At 35.8% G+C, this 24,076-nt stretch overlaps 1 protein-coding gene across 13 annotated transcripts in view; it reads right to left on the reverse strand.

Annotated features, from left to right (window-relative positions):
- The window catches only part of LYST (lysosomal trafficking regulator), a 194,043-nt gene that overhangs the window by 76,412 nt on the left and 93,555 nt on the right, over positions 1 to 24,076 (reverse strand). For 10 of the 13 annotated variants that reach the window (XR_010319418.1, XM_023549297.2, XM_064276698.1 and 7 more), the window contains 9 exons: positions 23,359 to 23,536; positions 21,376 to 21,545; positions 19,824 to 20,054; positions 17,468 to 17,634; positions 16,714 to 16,866; positions 13,164 to 13,325; positions 12,327 to 12,518; positions 4,288 to 4,466; positions 608 to 814 (listed from right to left, as the gene is read on the reverse strand). Coding sequence is in view for 12 of the 13 variants with exons in the window: in XM_023549297.2 (XP_023405065.2) it covers positions 608 to 814; positions 4,288 to 4,466; positions 12,327 to 12,518; positions 13,164 to 13,325; positions 16,714 to 16,866; positions 17,468 to 17,634; positions 19,824 to 20,054; positions 21,376 to 21,545; positions 23,359 to 23,536 (1,639 nt within the window). In the remaining variant the exon portion in view is untranslated. The remainder of the gene's footprint in view (positions 1 to 607; positions 815 to 4,287; positions 4,467 to 12,326; positions 12,519 to 13,163; positions 13,326 to 16,713; positions 16,867 to 17,467; positions 17,635 to 19,823; positions 20,055 to 21,375; positions 21,546 to 23,358; positions 23,537 to 24,076) is intronic. The other 3 variants (XM_023549300.2, XM_010591029.3, XM_064276697.1) reach the window with 3 other exon arrangements.

Below are 24,076 nucleotides of genomic sequence, written 5' to 3' on the forward strand. Positions count from 1 at the left end.
ACTTAAAAATTGAATTTCAGGGTCATAAGTTAAGTGTATATTTAATTTCATAAAAAGCTGCTCAACAGTTCTCTTAAGTGGTTGTACCACTTAAAATCTCCATCTATCGCTCTTGAAGTGATAGAGTTTATAGACTCTGAAATTCTTTTAAGTATTCTGATTTGATCACACCAAATGATCAACATTTTCTGTGTGTTTTAAATGACTGTAAATATTTTTTGAAATGTTATACATACTGCTGTCTGAACTATTCAGCATAGACATTTCGTGGATAACACACTTCTTTTAAAAGTTCCCAAGCTGTTTTTAAAGGAAACAAACACTGAAGATTAGTAACTAACTACGAAGGATCTTACAAGTACTCACAAGCAGCATTTCTTAATTTAAGCACTTGAAAAAGGACTGGAAAATAAATATAAAGGGCTAGTTGAGGCTAACATAAGAGCATCCGTAGAAAGACCTTAGGTGAAAATTGCTTGGTAAGAAAAAAAAACTATATTTTATCACAGTAGTCACAAAAATACAGTTTAATTTCAGCTCTTGTCTCATATAACTTTATATTTCACCAAATGCTTTTATTTATCTTACTAAATGCTGAGACACTTACTTGCAGGGATGGGCTGAGACAGTCTCTTAGAATTTCCTGATGATTTGGTTCATGAACTATCTCAAATATTTGCTTTCTCTCTTGTGAAGAGTGGCTTGGTGACAAAATATGCACTAGCAGTCTCCCAAGCTGCATTCGAAAGGTGTCCTTACAAAACCACAGGATTCTAGTCCACTGCTGTTTAGACCCACTGGCTTTATTTGAACCCTTAAATCAAAATAGGAATGAAACAGAATTAGACTTCTTAAGCAACAATACACAAACTTTAATTCAGCCTTAAAGGAAATCATGGGCGCGGGGGTGGGGGGGGGCAGAAAGACTATCATGGAACATGTTTTATTCTAGATTTGCTTTAAAAATCAAAATTGGAAATGCATACAGATATCTATATAAATGGGGGTTGAAAAGAGATGGATGAAGAAGCCAAACTCCTAAGTCATTTTAAAAATTGCTGAGGACTCGGAAAATATAAGTTAAAAAAGAAAAAGTAAGAAAACTGAACTACCAAAGAACAACGAAATGGTAGGAAAGCCCACAGTGATTTTGTAATACAAAAGAAAAAGAATCCATAATAAAGACTTGAATTAGTATTAAAATAAAAACCAAACCCGCTACTGTAAAGTCGAGTCCGACTCATAATGACCCCATAGGTCAGAGTAAAACTGCTGCATAGGGTTTCCAAGGCTGTAATCTTTACAGAAGTAGACTGCCACATCTCTCTCCCAGAGTGGCTGGTGGGTTCAAACAGCCGACCTTTTGGTTAGCAGCTGAGTACTTAACCACAGTGCCACCAGGGCTCTTTAATATTAAAATATACTGACAAATTAAGAGCTACGTATAAACTGGCCATCAATATCCTCTAAAAGTAACCAAACAAGCTATTTCAACTGTGGTCTAATGAAGGCTAGCCCAATCCAGATCAAATTGCCTGTACCTGGCTTAAAACTGGACTCAGTCAGTACATTTTAGAGTTTATTCTGAGGTTTGCAAATGGCTAGCTCTAAGGGCCCTTGGTGTGAATGATTCAGTACTAAGTGGAACCTGCAGTTTGTTTCCCTATTCAGAGCTAGACATCAAAAGCTAGTTTATATTTAGAGATTTGCAGAGTCTTGATTTATGAGTTCTGCTAGAATTAGATTGGCCTTTAGTATTTATAGAGTGAACTGAATGGTTTGTTCCATATGGTCAACTGTAAGTAACCCAAAGAAACCCAAATAAGAAAATGATAAATGGAGGCTGACATTTGTCAGTATTCTGTACATAATCTTCAAGGGTATTGGATATTTTTAAGCCAGGATTCAAACGTCATTAATAATTCAGAAACTCAAGAGTAAGTAGTTATAAGTGACCAGTTGCCACTGAGTCAATTTCAACTCATGGTGACTCTATGAGTTTCAGAGTAGATCTGTGCTTCATAGGACTTTCAATGGCTGTGATCTTTTGGAAGTAGATCACCAGGCTTTTCTTCCAGTGTGCCTCTGGGTAGATTTGAACCACCAATCTTGCTCTTAGTAGATGCTTTAAAAACAGGCTAATTGGACCCCTACCTCATATCATATACAAAACTCAAAATGGATCAAAGATCTAAATGTATGAGCTAAAATTATTGAGCTCATAAAAGAAAACATGGGGGTAAATCTTCATAAACTTGCTTTTGCCAATGGTTTCTTAGATATGACACTAAAAGCCCAAGAACAAAAGAAAAAATTGGTAAATTGGACTCTATTACAATTTAAAACTTTTGTGCATTAAAAGATGCTATCAAGAAAGTGAAAAGACAACCTGCAGAACAGGAGAAAATACTCGCATAGCATGTGTACAATAAGGACCTAGTATATACAGAACTCTTGTAACTCAACAACAAAAAGACAAACAACCCAAATAAAAAGTGAGCAAAGGACTTGAATAAACATTTCTCCAAAAAAAGGTATACAAGTGGCTTACAAGCACATGAAATGATGCTCAACATCATTAGTCATTAGGGAAATGCCAATCAAAATCACAATGAGATACCACTTCACACCCACTAGGAAGGTTATAATCAAAAGAACAGAAAATAATGAGTGTTGAAGAGGATGTGGAGAAATTGGAACCCTCATGCACTGTTGGTAGGAGTGTAAAATGGTTCATTTGCTATGAAAAACAGTTTTGCAGTTCCTCAGAAAGTTAAACATAGAATTACCACGTGAGCCCGTAATTCCATTCCTAGGTATATATTCAAAAGACTTAAAAATAGGTGTTTAAACAAAAACTTGTACATGAATGCTCACAGCAACACTATTCACAATAACCAAAGGTAGGAACAACCCAAATATATCAACTTATGAATGGATAAATGAATATAGTATAGCCACACAATTATTATTCAGTCATAAAAATATTGATATATGTACAACGTGGATAAAACTTAAAAACATTTTGCTAAGTGAAAGAAGCCAGTCACAAAAGACCACATATTGTATGATTCCATTCCTTTGAAATGTTCAGAATAGGGAAATCCAGAGAGACAGAATGCAAATTAGTGGCTGCCAGGGGCTGGGGGGAGGAGGGAAAGGAGAGTGACCGATGAATGGGTATGTGGTTTCTTTCTGGAATGGCGAAGAAGTCCCGGAACTAGACAGCTGTGAGAACGGCAGAACATTGTGAATATATTTAATGCTGCTGAATTGTACACTTTAAAACGGTTAAAATGCTGAATTTTTTTGTATGTGTATTTTACTAAAATTTTAAAAAAGGAGGGGGAAATTTAAAAGGTGAAGGTGTGACATTTAAAGAAAAATTGGAATTAAAAATGATACTGACAAAAAAAGAAAGTAGGCTGATTATTTTTAAACTACAAAATTCAATGCAAAAAAAAAAAGTGCAGTACCGATACATGTTACATGGATGAGCTTTGAAAACATGATGCATTATACGTACTGTGTGACTCCATTAATATGAAAAGTCCAGAAAAGGCAAATCCATACAGACAGAAGGTAGATTAGTGGTGGCCAGGGTTTGTGGGCGGGGTGGTAGAGGGTTGGGGTGAGGGTGCAGAGTGACTGCTTTCCCTTTGGGGTGATGAAAATGTTCTAGAACTAGACAGTGGTGATGGCTGCCAAAAAAAAAAAACACCCAAGCCCGTTGCTGTTGAGTCGATTCCAACTCATAGCGACCCTACAGGACAGAGTAGCCCATAGAGCTTCCAAGAAGTGCCTAGGGGATTCGAACTGCCGACCTTTTGGTTAGCAGCCGTAGCGCTTAACCACTATGCCACCAGGGTTTCTGGGATGGTTGTGCTACAGTGTAAATGTACTTAATGCCACTGAACTGTACATTTTAAAATGGTTAAAGTGGTGAATTTTATCACAATCAAAACAAAACAGGCTATTAATTTAAACTCTCATGGTAATCACGAAGCTCTACTCTTTTCTAATGCTGATTTTATATAACAATAATGTTAGAAAACTAGCTAACAGGATGCAGACTGAAAAAGCAATACAGCATGAAGTGAATCCTTTTGGAAAGGGTAAATTAGCAATATAGAGTGTTCCACTGCTAAAAATTCAAGTTGACTGAGTTTCTGAAAACCCTGTGGAAGAGGACAACGGAATATTATTTTGGAAATATGTGATACCAACACATAAAACCTCTAATCCTTTTGTGCGAACGACCAACGGACAATGAATTAATTTACTTACAATAGACACTTTGAATCCTTCTACCAGATAGGTGAACATTTCTTTCTGAAATGGATTGAAAACAGAAGGCTGTGCATGATGAATAGTCTCCTCAGAAATTTCAGTCTGGGGAACTGAGTTCTTGCTTTGAGTTATGTTTTCTGGAGTACTCAAAATATCAACAACATCTGGATTAAACTCTATGAATTAAAAAAATAATAACAAAGAAGATTAGTCAAATCACTGACATATTACAAACGGTAATGATGCTGGTAAAAATATTCTATGTAATTAGTAATTTAGCCATCACAATATAAATGTGTAATAAGATGCAGTAAATGCAATACACTTATTTGTTATAGATTATTTTACACATAATTTTTCCGAAGGGTTTTTGATTCATATTTATTAAAACTTTATATATATAATTGTGAAATTATATGTATTTATTAAATACATGTATTTATTAATTTAAGCTTAAATAAAAATAATGAAAATTTCTATTACTTTTAAAACCTATAAAATCAATTAAAAACTAGATATTCACAAACTAGCCTTCAATCCTTCTTTATTCAGAATTTTAAGGAAATAAAGTGGGTAAATGAGTGAATATTCTAAACAACTGATTTACACCCTTTAAAGCAGGGAAACTTTAAAAAATATTTCCAATTTGATATAATTTTTTTCTGAAATAAACTGTGATTCTAGACTTCTAAAAAAGAAATACACAGCAGGCAATTTAAACTGATCTTACTGACTCTCTCTCATTACAGCATATTAAAAACTGCTCCTGGACATAAGCACCAGGGTAGCGTTTCACTCTTCTCTTACCTCACTGTACAAACACAGCCACTCTGGTTAATGGCAGTCAGTCTGCTTTCATCTCCTGTTATCTAACAACTGCCAACGTTAACACAATGTCAGTGGAAAGCAGATAACCAAGTTATTAATTTAGCAACCTTAGTTTATTAAGCTAATATGCTCTGGCTTAAGAGCAATGCTGTTCTTCTTCATGACCAAAGTGTATGGTCTCTGTGACAGCTATTTTCTTTGCAACTCAGAGGACCTTTTTACTTATTCCCAGATTTGTAGTTATATTATGAAGGGTTATGGTACCATAAATCTGACTACCATACATGTGGCATCACTATACTTTGTCATTATGGTGCTATCTTAAAAATATAAGATGCCAATAGAGAGTCCAGAAACAGCTTTATACATACACATGGGCATTTTATTTGTGGCAAAGACGCCACTGCAGTGCTATAGAGAAGGAATGGACTTTTCAATAAAGGGTGCTGGGTCAACTGCATATCCATATGAAAAAAAATGAATCCTGACCCCTACCTCACACTACATACAAAAATCAAGAGCAGATCAACTGTAGAGTTAAATATGAAAAGTAAAACAATATGACTTCTCAAAGCTAATCTGGGATAATAACATTGTGACCTTAGGGTAAGCAAAAATTTAATCAAGAAGACATTGAAAGGATGTTATAAAGGAACAGACTGATAAACTGGAATGTAATTCAAATTAAGAATATCTATTCATTATAGAAGGAGCCCTGGTGGCACAGTGCTTAAGAACTTGCCTGCTAACTGAAAGGTCTGTAGTTTGAACCCACCAGCTGCTCTGTGAGAGAAAGCTATGGCAGTCTACTTCCAAAAACATTACAACCTTAGAAATCCTATGGAGCTGTTCTACTCATTCCTATAGGGCTGCTATGAGTTGAAATTGACTCAAAGGCAACAGGTCTGGCTTTTGGTTTATTCATTATAGGATTGCTATGAGTTGGAAGCAACTCAACAGCAACAGGTGTGCGTGATTTATTAGAGATACTATGAAACCCAAAAAACCAAACCCAGTGCCGTTGAGTCGATTCCGACTCATAGAAACCCTACAGGACAGAGCAGAACTGCCCCACAGAGTTTCCACAGAGCGCCTGGTGGATTTGAACTGCCAACCCTTTGGTTAGCAGCTGTAGCACTTAACCACAACACCACCAGGGTTTCCAGAGATACTATGAAGAAGAAAAAGCCCGCCACAGATGAAGAAGATTTGCAATGCGTATTTCTGACAAGGAATGCGTATCTAGACTGTATAAAGTACTCCTACAAATCATTCAGACAGACAGGCAACCCAAACAGAAAAAGCTGTTCAAAGACAAGGAAAGGCACTTCAGAAAAGAGGGCATACCAAATCGCCAATAAACATAGAAAAGGAGCTGAACATTATTAATTATTATGAGAATGCAAATAAAACCCACAATGAGATATTACTAGAAAACCAATGGGTCGGGGGGAGACTAAAACTAAAAACACTGACAATACCAAGTTTGGCAAGGATGTAGAGCAACTGTACGTTTCCTTCACTGCTAGTGAAAGTGTAAGCTAGTACGCCATTTTAGAAAACTGTCTGACAGTATTTACTAAAGCTTAACATACATAATTTCATTGCTAGGAATATGCCAAACCCCAGAAACAAGAATATATATTACCGAAAAACAAACACAAAAATATTCACAGCAGCATAATCAAAAGTGCCCAGCAATAGCACTATGCATAAGTAAACAGTGTTGTATGTATATGATGAAATACTCACCAAAAATGAGAATGAATGACCTGCTGCTATACTCAATAGTACGGATTAGTTTTACAAACATAACATTGAGCAAAAGAAGTCAGGCACAAAGGCACACATACCATATTATACATATGCAGCATGACTCAAGAACAGGCACAATTAGATTACTAAGTTGTGATGGTAAAAGGCAAACAGGTGGTTACCTTTGGTGAAGGGATAATGACTGGGAGGGACATACAAGCTTCTGAAGTATTGGTAACGTACTATTTCTTGATTTTGGTTTGATAACACGAGTGTATGCACTTTTTAAAAAGCAATGAACTACACACTTACGATTTGTGCATTTGTATCATATTTAAAAGCTTACTTTAAACACATTGGAAGTGGAAGCTAGAAGGAAGTGGTACAATATTTTTCAAGTGCTGAAAGAAAAAAGTATCAACCCAGAATCATATACCCAGAGAAAACATTCTTCACAAATAATGAAGAAATCAAGACATCCTCAGATGAAGGAAAGTTAAGAGGGCTTGTTGCCAGCACACCTACCTGAATAGAAAGGCTAAAGAAGTTCTCTAAACAGAAATGCAACCATAAAAGAAAAAAAAAGGTTAGACTATCAGGAAGGAAGGAAGAACATGGTAAGCAAAAATATGGGTAAATACAATAGGCTTTCCTTCTCTTGAATTTTCTAGATTATGTTTGACAGATGAAACAAAAATTGTAACATTGTCTGATGTGTTTCTAAATGCATATAAGGAAAAATTTAACAAAATTATAAATGTGGGAGGGTAAGGGGACATACAAGGAGGTAAGGTTTCTACACTTCATTAGAATCCATAAAATGACACCAGTAGACTATAAGTTACGTATGTATGATGTAATACCTATAAAACCTATAGTAACCACTAAAAAAGTTATGCAGAAAGATACACTCGGAACACTATACATAAATAAAAACTGAATAAGTGTTGAAGTAACTCATAGAAACCAAAAAACATACTTCTAAATAATCCATGGATCAAACAGGAAGTCTTAAGAGAAACAAAAAAATACAAAGAAATGAATGAAAATGAAAATAGTACATATCAAACCTTGTGGACACAGCTAGGGCAGTGTTGACACAGACATTTATAGCACTTAATGCAACATTAGAAAAGAGGAAAAATCTCAAATCAGTAATCTAAGCTCCCATCTTAAGAACCTAGAAAAAGAAGAGCAAAATAAACCCAAAGCAAGCAGGAGGAAGACTATAATAAAGGGTAAAGACCAATGAAGCTGAAAACAGAAAAAAAAATAGAGAAAAACCAATGAAACAAAGAGCTGGTTCTTTGAAAAGATTAGGAAGATTGGTAAATCTTTAGCAAGTCTGGCGTAGAAAAAATAGAGAAGACATAGATGACCAATTTCAGCAATCAAACGGAGAATACCATTACATATCCCACAGAATCTAAAAGATAACAAGGTAATAGTGCAAACAACTCTGCACATATAAATCTGACAACTTAGAGGGCATGTATAGTACCACTTCCTCAAAAAACACAGGCTGGAGAAACCTGGAAGGCATTATGCTGAGTGAAATTAGTCAGCTGCAAAAGGACGAATATTGTATGACACCACTATTATAAGAACTCGAGAAATAGTTTAAAGAGAAAAGAAAATATTCTTTGATGGTTATGAGAGTGGGGTGGAAGGTGGGAGGGAGGGGGGATTCACTAATTAGATAGTAGACATGAAGTATTTTAGATGAAGGGAAAGACAACACATAATACAAGAGAGGTCAGCATAACTGGACTACACCAAGAGCAAAGAAGCTTCCTGAATAAACTGAACGCTTCGAAGGCCAGTGCGGCAGAGGCAGGGGTTGGGGGGCCATGGTTTCAGGGGACATCTATGTCAATTGGCATAATAAAACCTATTGAAAAAACATTCTGCATCCCACTTTGGAGAGTGGCATCTGGGGTCTTAAATGCTAGAAAGCAGCCATCTAAAATGTATCAGTTGGTCTCAACACACCTGGAGCAAAGGAAAATGAAGAACACCAAAGACACAAGGTAATTATGAGCCCAAGAGACAGAACGGGCCACATAAACCAGAGACTATATCAGCCTGAGACCAGAAGAACTAGATGGTGCCCAGCTACAACGGATGACTGTCCCGACAGGGAACACAACAGAGAACCCCTGAGGGAGCAGGAGAGCAGTGGGATGCTGACCTCAAATTCTCATAAAAAGATCAGACTTAACGGTCTGACTGAAACTAGAAGGATCGCAGAGGTCATGGTCTCCAGACCTTCTGTTAGCCCAAGACAGGAACCATTCCCAGAGCCAAATCTTCAGACGGGTTGGACTGGGCTATGGGATAAAAAAAAAAGATAGAAAATGATAATTCTACCAAATGTTTTAAGAAGAATTAACATCAACTCTTCCATATATTAGAAAAGGAGGGAGCTTCCCAATTCATTCTATGAAACTGTATTACCCTGATACCAAAATCAGACAAAGACAGTACAAAAAATAAAAACTACAGACCAAGATCCCTCACGAATGTAGAGAGAAATTCTTAACAAAATATTAGCAAATAGAATGCAGTAATATATAAAAAGAATTACACATTAGACCAGGTGGGGTTTATTCCAGGGTTGCGAGACTGGTTCATTATTTGAAAATCAATCAATGTAATTATCATATTAATAGGATTAAGAAGAAAAAAAAAAATCACATGATTGCATCAATGGATGCAGAGAAAGCATTTGACAAAAATTCGTGATAAAAACTATCAGAAAAATAGGCATAGAGGGAGAATTTCCTTAATTTGATACAATAACATCATACTTAATAGTAAGAAACTGAACGCTTTCCATGCTAAGATTGGGAATAAGACAAGGATATCTGTTCTTACCACTCTTACTGAACACAGTGCTGAAAGTTAAAGCCACTGAAATAAGGCAAGAAAATGAAATAGAGGACGTACAGATCAGAAAGGAAGAAATAAAACTGCCTCTATTTGCAGACGACACGAATAACACTGTAGAAAATCCCGAGGAACCTATAAAATAACTTCTGGAACCAAATAACTGAGTTCAGCAAGATTGAAGGATACAAGATAAACATATAAAAATCAATTGTCTTTGTATATATTAATAATGACACCAAAATTAAAAATGCAGTATCATTTACAATCGTGGAGAAACATGAAATATTTAGGTTTAAATCTAACAAGACATGTATAAGACTTGGTAGCTGAATAAAAACTACACAATACTGATGAAAGAAATCAAAGAAAATTTAAATAAATTGAAAGCCATGCCATATTCATAGGGTGGAAGACTCATAGTAAAGATGTCAGTTCTCCCTAAATTAATATACACATTTAATGTTAATGCAATTCCTATCAAAATTCTGGAAAAATCTTTGTAGATATAGACAAGATTATTCTAAAATTTACATGGAAAGGCAAAGGAACTAGAATACTTAAAATAATTTTGAAAAAGAATAAAGTGGGAGGATCAGTCTACCCAACATAAAGACTTATCATATAGCTAAAGTTAGCTATATAAGACTCTTGGTATTGGTGAAGGAATAGACACATAGATAAATGGAACAGAAGAGAGAACCCAGAGATAGATCAACACAAAATATGACCAAATTATTCTTGAAAAAGGTACAAAAGCAATTCAATGGAGGAAAGATATCTTTTAACAAATAGTGCTGGTGCAAATGGACTTACACAGAGGAAAAAAACCCAAAAAAAACCTCAACTTAAGTTTCATATCTTATACAAAAATTACTTAAAATGGGTTATGGACTTAAAGGTAAAACATAAAACTTAAAAATAGAAAAAATTCTTTAGGATTTAAGGCCAGGGACACCAAAAGCCCAATCCATAAAAGGAAAACTAATATATTGGACTTCACGAAAATTAACAATTTTTAGCTGGTTGAGTGGACACAGGAAGCCTGGGGTAGAAAGGGAGAGTGTGCTGTCACATTATAGAGATTGCAACTAGTGTTACATAGCAATATGTATATAAATTTTTGTATGAGAAATTAACTTGAGCTGTAAGCTTTCACCTAAAGCACAATAAAAAACAACAACAACAATGAACAACTTTTGCTCCATGTAACACTTTGTTAAGGGAATGTACAAATGGCAAATACCATTGCCATCAAGTCGATTCCAACTCACAGTGACCCTATAGGAAAAGTACAACTGCTCCATAGGGTTTCAAAGGCTGTAATCTTTACAGAAGTAGACTGCCACATTTTTCTCTTGCGGAGTGCTGGTGGGTTGGAACCGAGAACCTTTTGGTCAGCAGCCAAGCACTTTAACCACACTGCACCACCAAGGCTCTTTCAAATGGCAAATAAGAACATGAAAAGATGTTCAACATCATTTGCCTTCAGGGAAATGGAAATTTAAACCACGACGAGCTATCACTACACACCTATGATGATGTCCGAATTAAAGAATAACAACACCAAATATTGCTGAGAATGTGAAGACACTGGATCACTCGTGCCTTGGTGGGAATGTAAAATGGCAAGGCAGCTCTGGAAAAGTCTGGCAGTTTCTTAAAAAGCTAAACATGCAACTATCATACAACCCAGTAATGGTACTCCTAGGGATTTATCCCTGAAAAATGAAGAATTATATTAACACAAAAGCCTGTACGCAAATGTTCATATCATCTTTATTTGTAATAGCCTCAAACTGGAAAACAACCCAGATGTACTTTAAAGGATGAACGGTTAAATAAACTGGTGGATACAAACCATGGAATACTACCCAGCAATAAAAAAGGAAAAATCTATTTTTATTTTTTTTTTATTGATACAAGCAACAACCTGGATGAATCTCCAGAGAATAATACTGAATAAAAAAAGCCAATCCTGAAAGAATACATATGGCAATGTTTCCATTTACATAACATTCTGGAAATGATAAATTTATAGAAATGCAGAACAGATGAGAGGTTGCCAAGGTTTAAGGAGTGGGTGGGGATAGGAGGGAAGTGTATGTGTGCCTATAAAAGGGCAACATATAAGGGACTCCTTGTGGTGATGGAATTGTTCTTTATCTTGACTGTATCAATGTCAGTATGCTCGTAGTGATATGTACTTACTATAGTTACCACTGAGGAGCACTGGATAAGGGTACAAGGTATCTCTGCATTGTTTTTTAACAACTATGTGTGATTCTACAATTATCTCAAAATAAAAGTTTAATTAAAAAAAAGAAAAATGGAAGTGCTATACTGTTTCAAACTCAATGGTCAATCTAGGCCAGCATTTAACACATTAAAAAGTGGACTTTTAACCAAGGGTATCAGTTCCAAATACGAAATTCCTTTAACAGTTCAGACCTTAAAAAATGAAAAATGATGCTGTTTACAAATTTGAAACCTAATCAATTCCTTCTGAAGTCATTTCCCTTTTAAGCCGAGATCTGAAGAAGGAACTCATTCTGCAGTCCTACCTTGATAAATGATCCTGTTAACTGCTAAAACGAGGAGCCTCTGCAGTCGCTGGGCCAGCTCTGTTTCAGTTGCCTGGACAGGGTTCTCCTGGCTCATTCTCCGTTGCATCATCATATGAAGCTCGTCACTTGCCACTGAACGCATTTTTATCAGAAGAGACTCAGTTTGAGCAAGAGAAAATTTTCGAGGACCTTCAAGCATATAAATTATCAAATGCCAGTGTTAACAAAGGAGGAGTCCACAATTTCATCAAGGGAACTATTTTTGCTGCAACTGTTTGATTATCAGACCACCGAAAGACCCTTACTTAACACAAAGTTAATTTATACAAGGAAAAGAGAGTAATTAAGAGAAAGTGATGTTTTTCCCTTTTTGAAGAAGTGCAACAGTACTTTTGACAAGTCGTAAAGAAGTCGTAAAGCTAGTGACAATGCTTAACAGGACAGATTTCATTTGGCAAAGTCAGAGTTTTCTGCAAAACTCAAAATATTAGATAAGCTTAAGTAGTTCAGGAGGTTTTACTGTTTCACTTCCTTGTATCCGAAATCATCAACAGATTTTTAAAGCACCCATGTTTTAGCCAGAACATTCTAATTTTGGGATAATTACCACCGTCAAACTTTCTAAAGTACTTTTGAAAAGGGTATATAGTGACAAACAAAATCAGTCAAATGAAAGTGAAGAGATCAGAAAGATGAACATAATTCCAGTGATTTGTTATTAAAACAATTTGGGACATACGCAACATTTGGAATTCAATCCTACAGAAGCATTCCCTGAGAAATGTGGCCTCAGGCTGAACATGGAGGAGTGGCATTCCTGCACCATTACTGCACCTGCTCCAGGAGGTAATTCATAGGTAGCGGATCCAGGAGAAAACGAGGGGGATGAATCCTGATTTAACAGACTGAAGGAGACGTGCATTGGAAGCTGACCACAGGAACCAAAATGACGTCTTGGTAGATGAGGATTATTGGAACCCTGCATTGGACCTGAATCTTTGTTTTAAATTGTGAAAACATATTATCAATTTCCATAAACAGCCTCTATAAAATTTACTTACATATGACTAAATTTTGATAAGAGGTTTTAATGACTCATCCTGCAAGACATTTAGGTATTTTAATAGCATTTTAGATCGTCCAATATTTTAATCAGTACCTTTAATCAGTTAATGTATTTTGGTGGGTAGAGTCACTTTTGAGGCTAAAAAGGAACAAATAAAAAGAAACCAATGGATACTGTTCAAGAACAACATTGTCAGACTATGTCCTTAGTTTAGATAGATTCTTCTTATGTAAAAACCTACAGCTTTTATGCTGTAAAACCAGTTGGTCACCATAAACAATTACAAAGCAACAACTTAACATATAAAGTGGTATTTTGTAAGCTGGATTCACAAAGACACAGTTTAAATAAGAGAAGTATTGAAAACAGAAAGAAGTGGTAGGGGAGACTGGTTGGGAGATGGGTCCTAAGGGATCTGACAGACCTGGAGTGGGTGGCTGTGGTATAGCACACAAAGGGAGGGGTGAAGGGTCCCCATTTCAGCAGTTCCTAACTGCGGGCCTCAGTGGATCTGTACAACGAAGACTGCGTGGCTTTTAAGGCTTTTTAAGACTGCGTGGCTTTTAAGGCTTTTTTAAGACTGCGTGGCTTTTAAGGCTTTTTAATCAAGCTTGAAATTTATGGGATTCTGTAAGTCTTATATAGTTCATAGCAGTTGCATTTACTTAGATAGGGTGAAAAATACAAGCCCAACTACAATAACAGGCTAGAGGAGTCAGAAAAAAAGGAAGAGTGGTCTAGTAGAAAAGCCCATGATTGGTTTTAAAATGACTCAAACAAACAAAAAATGAACAACAAACGTGGAGCTATGCAGGACTCCGAGGATCAAGGTAATAAAAATGCTAGTATCTAAAGAAAGAGATGGGATGGTAGACTTGGAAAAATCACAGACCAAACAGAAAACAGCAAGATGGCTATTGGGTTAGCTAAGGCACAAGCTCATCGGAAATTAAATCAGGGATCTAGTATGGAAGCAAGGAAGGAATGGACGTGTGAACATCAACAAGAACGAAACAGCAGGATTTTGTGAAAGTAGTAAAGGTATATTTTCCTATGTCATTAGAAGGTGAATCCCATCTAAGCTATGACAGACTGTATAATAAATCCTGCAAAAAGGTGGTTCAAAAGTCATTTTTCGGCATGTAGGAAGCTGAGCATGGTAAAGAATAGACTTCTACCCAGGACAAAGGTGAGGTAACAACTGGGAGGACAGCTGAAGAGGGGAAACTGTGCTTAGATATTAAATTAGGAAGGACATATAGAGGAAATGAGTTTGGCTATATGGAATACTTCAGAAATTTTATTCAGCATTAATTTTTATTTAGCAAAATTTAAACTAAGCTACCACAAAATAGTGCATATTTAATAGCTTTTCTCTATGGATGAGTTTTTTCACATGATTTTAAAATTTGGCACAGCACTCAACACAGTGAAGTAGCTTAACATAGATAGGCTGGGATTTAAGAGACTTTAAGACCATAGGGGTGATTAAACTTCAAACAATTTGTCAACTGATCTATGTTTGGAGATATTTAAGAAACACACACACATATACATTTGTAAGTGTATGTGTGTATATATATATATACCCAAGCCATGGTATTTTTAATCACCTCATATGCATGTGAAAGCTGGACAATGAATAAGGAAGACTGAAGAATTGATGCCTTTGAATTATGGTGTTGGTGAAGAATATTTGATATGCCATGGACTGCCAGAAGAACAAACAAATCTGTCTTGGAAGAAGTACAGCCAGAGTGCCCCTCGGAGGTGAGAATGGCAAGACTTAGTCTCATGTACTTTGGACATATTATCAGGAGGGACCAGGCCCTGGAGAAGGACATCATGTTTGGTAAGGTAGTTTGGTAAGGGTCAGTGAAAAAGAAGACCCTTGATTAGACGGACTGAAACAGCAGCTGCAACACTGGGCTCAGACACAGCAATGATTATGAGGATGGTGCGGGACTGGACAGTGTTTCATTCTGTTGTACGCAGGGTTGCTGTATGTTGGAACTGACTTGGCGGCACCTAACAACATATATACATACGTGTACGTGTATATATATATGTGTGTGTGTGTGTGTGTATGTATGTATAAAGCATATATATATGTAATATGTGTATATATATATCCACTACAGATACATAGGAAACCCTGGTGGCATAGTGGTTAAGTGCTACGACTGCCTACCAAAAGGTCGGCAGTTCAAGTCCAACAGGTGCTCCTTGGAAACTCTATGGGGCAGTTCTACTCTGCCCTGTAGGGTCGCTATGAGTCGGAATCGACTCCACAGCACTGGGTTTGGTTTTTTATAGATACATATACATTTATGTATATGGAAGCATATGCACATGTAAGTACACATGCATGTGTGTGTGTGTATGTGTTTGTTATCTTTCAGGATTATGTGTATATAAAGGTTATAGCAGATTTTGTGAAAAAAATAAGGGAACCTGACAATATTAATACTTACTATTGGATAATACATACTAATTTACAGTAAGCTTGATGTCACTTGCATTCTAACCATACCCAAGCTACCATCATCTCCTTCCTTGGCATGTAATAGCAGTAGTACTGGACTCCCACTACCTTTCTTGCTCACCTCTAACCTATTCTCACACAGAAGCCAGAGTGATCTTTATAAAATAAAAATCTAATTATATCATGCCTCCTACCAAAAAACCTTTGATGACTTCTCGTTAGGATAAAATCTAAATTCTTTAACATGGCCTGTATCATTATATATGGACTGGCCCGTGCCATCCTCTACAGCATCATCTGGCATCACTCTTTCATCAAGTACTATACTCTAGCTGAAAGGCTTTCCTTCAGTTTTCTGAACAAAAAGGCTAATCTTTTCCCACCGCAGGACCTTCACTCAAGCCACTAACTCTTCCTCTTGCTAGCTCCCTTCTTATCCTTTATGTCTATATTGAAATCTCAGTTCCTCAGAGACTTCCCCTAACTCCTGATGTAAATCACGTTGTCCTATTACAATCTCTAGTCCCACCTCTATGGTTCCCACTATTCTATTAGCTACACAAGGGCAGAAACTGTATCTGTTTTTTTCTTCAGTGTACCTCCAACACTTAGCACTGTGCTTGGCACATGGTAGAATGCTCAAGAAATAACTAAATGAGAACAACACTGAAAAGAAAGCAGCAGAATAGCTTCCTCTGGGAGGAAAATGCTCTTAAAACTTATAGCTTAATGTTTTACTTTAAGAAATATTTAAAAATGTGAGTGGCATCATAATACAGGAAAGTAAAGCCACCTTCCATTTATAATCATTAAAATATTATTTCAGTACTCACCAGCAATGGTTTTCTGCTTTTGAAACATTGTATGATGGGGAGCAGAAGGTAACTGGAAGGAATTGGTAAGGTTTTCAGAGTCCTGATTTGCAGTGGTCCTTATAAACTCAACAGCAGCCTGCAGAACTCTAAACTGCAGTGCAACAGCCATAGCTAAAAACAGAAGACAGAGACTGCTTTCAAGCCATGGGTTGTTAAGTTTTTAAATTAAACTTACTTTTATATTCATGTAATATCTAATTGCCAGTAATATTTTATTAATTTAAAAACATTGATGTAAAAATTTTGGTAAACATGGGTTCTTGAGGATATTAAACATTGTAACACTGTCTTTAAAAGCAACTTTATAGCAAATTTCTGGGTGGCCACTATGCAAAATTCAATGAAAAAATTGTTCCGTGTCATCAAGTCGATTTTGACTCAGCATAGAACTGCCCCACAGGGTTTCCAAGTAGCAGCTGGCAGATTCGAACTGTTGACCTTTTGGTTAGCAGCCGAGCTCTTAACCACTGTGCAACCAGGACTCCATTGGAAAAATACTGGCTCATAAATTTATTTCATTGTATTAAATCAAGGCATCACTTTTTCTATTTTTGCCACTTAAAAAGGCTTCTTTTTAAAGCCAATAGATATGATCACAAAATTAAAGTGAACATCTTCAGTGAAACAGTTTCCAAGAATAAAAAGATTAGGTTTAAATAACATGTCTGGCTACTATAAAACTCCCCCTAAACTCATAAAAAATAAATCTTACTTTGTGTCCTCTTGTTCTTGCTGTTTTGAAGATATCCAAGCAGTACAATAAGGTCTTCAATAACCCTAAAATACTGTGAGCCTGAGGAACTGCAAGCATGAATTGTAACCGCTATGAAAAGTTGTTGTATATCACAAGCAAGCAATTTGTATTCATTCAAAGGAATGCTAAAGATAACAAGAGAAAAAAAAAAAATAGAACATTTTTAAGAAAAAGAACAAATAATTTAAGACAAGGACAACTGGGTTTAAATTCCTGTGCTACCAGCATCCATTAATTAATGCATGCATCCATTCATTTAATATTTATTTGTGCTTACTCTATGCTGGATTATTTTATATTATTATATAATACGGTATTGCATGCTAGAATTAGAAATAAGACACTTTTGACTTCTGTCAGAAAGTGTATACTATAGTCTCGCAGAGGACCAGATGAGTAAAGATATAGCTATAAACAGTAAATGGTGGTAAGTGTTACAATAAAGATTAACATGGGCAGGTTCCTAGTCCACACTAAGGGTTAAGGTTGTGTGGGTGTCAACAGAACACCCTGAGAAGACTTCTCAGAGAAGGTGAATTTGAAAAATTAATCTATCTCACTGAACCTCATTTTATAAATTATAATTATTTTAATGATTGAAAATATGCTTAATAAATACTAAATAAATATGAATTTGTTCCTTCAGTTCCTCAATTGGAGTCCTGGTGGTGCAGTGGTTAAGACCTTGGCTACTAACCAAAAGGTTAGCAGTTCGAACCCTCCAGCTGCTCCACTGGAGAAAGATGTGGCAGTCTGCTTCCGTAAAGATTTATAGCCTTGGAAACTCTGACACAGTTCTACTCTGTCATATAGGGTCGCTTTGAGTCAGAATTGACTCCACGGGTTTGGTTTGGTGGGTTTGGGTCCCTCAATTTTTAACTCTTATAATCTTCCTCAGTGTGTGATATTAGGCCTAAACACTCCTATCCATTTACTTTTTCCAAATCAAGCAAGGGTTAGAACTGTTTGTCTTTGGCCAACTGATAGAGTAGTACATGGGGACATTCAGTAAATACAATTAAAAAAAAAATCACCTTCAGAATGAGCCTGTGGACACCCTCCTAAGTTCTATCAATTTCATGCACTGTGTTGTAATCAAGACTATTTTGAGGAAATACACTTCTCATTTCTTTGTATTACCCATATGCCTAACACACAGGTCCTAAATAACATGTGCTCAATAAAACTTGAGTCCTCCTTTGGCCTAGAGAGTCACTAAGGATATGCTCTGCCCTTTCTGAAAAATACAGAAAATACTTAATGTTTTAGTGTGAACAAGAGAGGGCTTCGCATATTCTTGCTCTGGAGATTTATGTTTTAACATCATGCTAATAAAAATGTTCTACTATATATCATAAATTCAGACACCAAATCTAAATAAAATCTAAATAAAAAATCTAATCTAACATATTTTTTAAAAATGTTAATCAATTTGGTGGGAACTACTTGCCAATGTGACTTCTGGCTATTAGAAATTAATTTATGATAGTAGACAATCATATAGTATGTTAATTGTAGGATAGCATGGTGAGTTCAAAATGCAGTCTTTTGAAGGGAGAACAATTCAATCTCAAGTTGTCTCCTATTTACTGGCTGTGTGATTTTCAATGAATTACCCTCTCTCTCTAATCCTCAATTTCCAATTCCTGGTGGGGACAATAATAGTACTTTGGATTGTTGTGCAAATATGATGCAAACAAAACTATGTGCCTGGCAAGTGCTCTAGATTGGTTAGCTCTCATTTTTATCTTAACATCAGCATTTTTATTTATTTATCTAACTGTACTTTAGATAAAGTTTTACAAAGCAAATTAGTTTCTCATTAAACAATTAATACACATGTTGTTTTGTGGCACTGGTTGCCAACCCCACAACATGTCAACACTTTCTGCTTCTCAACCTTGGGTTGCCCAATACCAGCTTTCCTGTCCCCTCCTGCCTTCTAGTCCTTGCCCCTGGCTGGTGTGCCCATTTAGTCTCGTTTTGTTTTATTAACATCAGCATATTTTATAATGGTATGGTGAAAGGTTGGTAAATATATTTGAGGGCAATTAGATTTATTTTACTTATCTTCAATCTCTAAACATCTAAACATAAAAATAGGTCATATAAAAACACCTTCTTTTTAACCAAGCTTTGTTGAAAATGATAACGATACTTTTGCCAAAGTGATTTAATCTAATCAATTTCGTGGGAAAGAAGTTCTTTGGAAGTATTTTTAAAAATCAGATGTTTTAATGCAACCTATTACTAAGGCTTTTGCTTTTTTAAATTATTTATTAGGATACAATTTAAATAATAATTGAAAACTTACCTCTTTTCTAATCCATTCAGGGCTGCTACTGTGTTACACAACACATAGAGAAGACCATTATCCAACAACAGATCTGCTACCTTAGAACAAGAATTTAAAATTTGGAGAAGAAGTAAAAGAGCATTATGCAATAGTATGTTGTCATATAGAGAGGTCTCTATTAGTCCCAGAATTGGAATGACAGACCACTTCTGAAAAAGTCCCATGTTTTTCACATCTTCCAGATCAAACCTATAATAAATAATACACAGTTAAGAATACATTAGTAAGCAAGCAGCCACAAAATAAGGAAAAGTGATTACAACTATGGCCGGCTTTTTTTTTTTTTAACCTGATTTTGAAGCTATAAGAAAGAAATTTGGGGAACAAGAGCTCTTAACTTTTTTTTTATATTACAAAATGTAAAAAATTAAAAGCTGTTTCTAGGAGTCCTTCCCAAGACACACACACAAACATTCAGATAAAACACTTTGTATACACTTTCATACGGTTAAGTGACTCACTTTAATTCATCATTAAGTGTCCAAAGGCTCTAGGTTAAGAACCCCTGCTTTAGGGGCTATATAATAGGTATTCAGGAAAATTATTATTTTTCTTTTTTACGTAGTATTTGAGAGACAGTGAACTAGCGAAAGAGGCCTAGCAAAAGGAATGACTCTTGAGTTCTTGTCCCAATACTGTTTGCCTCCATGATGAAAGGAAATCATTTAAGCATTTTGCCCCTCATTTTCTTTACCTGTCAAGTATGGGTAATGATACTTGACCTATTTTTTCTCAAGACTGCTTTGAGAATCAAATGAGGTAATATAGAACTGCTTTGGAAAACCAAAAGTTGTATGTTATTAAAAAGTACTGGTACTGGAATTACCAAAATAAACAAGTAAATTTCCTGAGGGTCTAAATTTACCTACTACAATAAAGAGACATTTTTCTCTGCTCTGTCATAGACAAAAATAACAGTTTAACTTTTCTGCCAAACTTTCAGTTTGGGAGAAGATACTCTTTTATTATCATACTAATTTGCTAATCCTTCAGCATTACACTGCGGTCAAATCTCACTGATCGCTACATCCAGAAATTCCAGGGCAGTGATTCCAGTGACCACTCTTCTCCAGGATAACCCACGGCCTTCGAGAGGAGTGAGGAGCTCCTCTGGGGATCACTCATGCCATCTGTCACTGAGACTGCACAAGCCACGTTTCTTTCTCGTTAACCCCATGTTAATAAACCACTGTTCAGTGGATTCTAACTTATGGCAGCCACATGTTAATATTATATGTCAAATCTTTTTTTTCATTTAATACAGAATTAATGTGTTTCTGGTTTCTAGCTAATGAATGAAATACAAAGGAGGAAGTTATATGAGAAAGAATATCACATTGGAAATAATTAATTGATTCATCTGGAAAATTACTTTCAACAGATTTTCCTCCCTAAAGGTGACCAAATAATTTTAGGAATGAGTTCACTAAATTTTACATTTAAGATTTAAAACGAAGAGAAGAAGAAAACGAAAGATCCCCAATTACGGTGGAGGGCAGGACACACTTACTCTTCATCAAGGCCAATACGACGACCAAAGAACATTTCAATGAAGCATTCTAACAATTCTTGAGTTCCCCGATGAAGGTACAGCTGGTTGGCTAACAAGGAAAAGCCCCGATTCTTCAGAAATTTATCTTTTTGTTCCTTAGATGCTCTATTAAAATATGCATCTAATAGCTAAAGAAAAAAAAGTAAGACAATTTAGATAATGTATTCAGATTTACTGTTATGTATTCAAATCAGCCAATGTGCCATACTTGTAAATTAATTTCACTATGCATAGATATGCATAGAAAACTCAAAAGAAAATGCCACCACCAAAGAAAAACAAAAATGACTTTATTTTGGAGATCTGTTGCCATGGAGTCGATTCCGACTCATAGTGACTCCATTGGACAGAGTAGAACTGCCCCATAGAGTTTCCAAGGAGTGCCTGCTGGATTGGAACCGCCGACCTTTTGGTTAGCAGCCATAGCTTTTAACCAGTTGATATGTGTGCATAATTCTGAAGGAAAAAAAATCAGGCAATAGCTGTAAGCTGTACTATGATCTCTCTGTAAGCCTATATACACAGAGCCTGAACCTCTATTTCTAGATTTTTTGACATTATTTATCCTGAGCACAGGCTTGGATTTCTACTCTCTTCTATCACCATAAACGCAGTATGTCTAGAATTAAACTACTTACTTTTCTTTCCAAAACTACTTCTTTCATAGTTTCTAACTTAGAAGATGGTAGCAAGTTTTGAAGGCTAAACTCACTTTTGACTTTTCTCTTCCTGATAACCCACGTTTAATCATGTAGGTAACTCTCCTCCATTCCGGTAAACGTCTCTGAAATCTGTCTCATCCTTTGACTTCTCACTACCCTAGATCAGGAACTCACGATTTCTCACCTGGACTACGACATTAGCCTGCTAACACAAAATTCTTCAATTTCTCTCTCCCCTGCAATCAGTCCCTCACAAGGGTAACTGAGTATCTATCCTAAAATATACACCTATTTACTAGTCTTCTCAAAAGCTTTCTAAGTTCATAGCATGATACAAAATATACCTTTAGCATGAATCTTCACTGTTTCCCCCATCAGAATTAATTGCTTCTCCTATGTTCCCATTCTCCTTTATTAATACAGCCATTGTAGCACTCAGCACAGAATTCCTTACATCTTACTCAGCTGGGCATGTGTCTCTCTCCAACTAGACTATAAGCTCTTTGAATGTAGGGACCTGTGTTACTCTTCTTTATATCCCATATAACTAACCCAGAGTTTTGCACGTGGAATGGGAGCTCAATAAATACTGAGCTGAAGTGCAAGTGATTAAACTGAATCCCCCAACCAAACTAAAAAAAAAAACCTTTAAAAGACCATCTCAATATTGGGTTGTTTTCTGATGGACACCATTTGCACCCCACATTCATTCATTCAACGATGTCCTTAGTATCTATCAGGTACTAGACACAAGATGCCTACTCTCACGGAGCTTATATTTCAGTGTGGGAGATTAAAAAAACAAGTACACAGACAAATTGACAAGACAATTATAATAAATAAACAGGATGCTATGACAAAATAAATGAGAAGCAGGGCCAGTGGAAAACTTTTTTGATAAGGTGATCAGGGATGGCCTCTCTTAAAAGGTGACATCTAAGCTGAAATCTGATCTAAATGTCTAAGATTTGATACTGCACTGCAGGGAAGTATTTCCAATGAACTACTTGTTCCTCATAATTTTTGCAAAACAGACATACTAAGTGGCAAAATATGTGAAGAAAATGCATTGATATAAGTCAATATACAGAGAGGAATTTAAAATTGGATGATAATATATATAAAAATATGAAATATGAATAATGAACTATATTAGTTCATTAACCTTAATTATAAAATAAAGCTCTAGGTATATCTTAACACATATATTCAAATGTTAAATTACACATACATTTATTTTTCTAAGTTCAAACAACACTTATCTAGTATTTGCCCTTACTTTAATAACTCCTTGTTGTATAGCAGGTGATGGGTGGTTAACAAGGACTAAGAGTATATCTGCCTGAATGAGCTTGTCCATCACATCTTCGAGCATAACATCAGGCAGGATAAGAAGAACTCCACTTAGGAGGTTATATAATCCACAGCAGATAGGTACCAAGCAGTCTTCAGTTACACTAAATCAGAGACCAACAACGTCTTATTAACACAATATCAGGGAGCACACTATATGATATTACCTTAAGAACTGTGATGAGTAGTAATACGCACAGTTTTAACATGTGAAACAAATATTCATAAGATTTAAGAAATTTTTTTCTGGTATAACTGTGATTAACAAATTTACCATCAATCTGTATCACTGATATTTTTGAGGCACATAGTCTACTGAACACTACTCTGGTCTATGTCTATGCTGTCTAATACAGCAGTCACTAACCACATATGGCAAAGCTAATGAAAATAAACAAAAATTCAGTTCTTCAGATGCCTTAGCCACATCTCAAGTGCTCAAAAGCCATTTGTGGTATTGCACGGCAGATAGCTATAGAACATGTCTATCATCACAGACAGTGCTACTCAAAATGCTATTGGAACAATAGCGAATTTTATAAGTTTCCAAACTAAAGAATTTTTCTCTAATAATCATAATGAATTAAACAAAGCACAAGTGATTTTTTTTTTCTTTAACAGCTATTTATGGCTCAGCCTTTGGC

The sequence above is a fragment of the Loxodonta africana genome, chromosome 25, assembly GCF_030014295.1.
Source record: "Loxodonta africana isolate mLoxAfr1 chromosome 25, mLoxAfr1.hap2, whole genome shotgun sequence".
Lineage (NCBI taxonomy): Eukaryota > Metazoa > Chordata > Mammalia > Proboscidea > Elephantidae > Loxodonta > Loxodonta africana.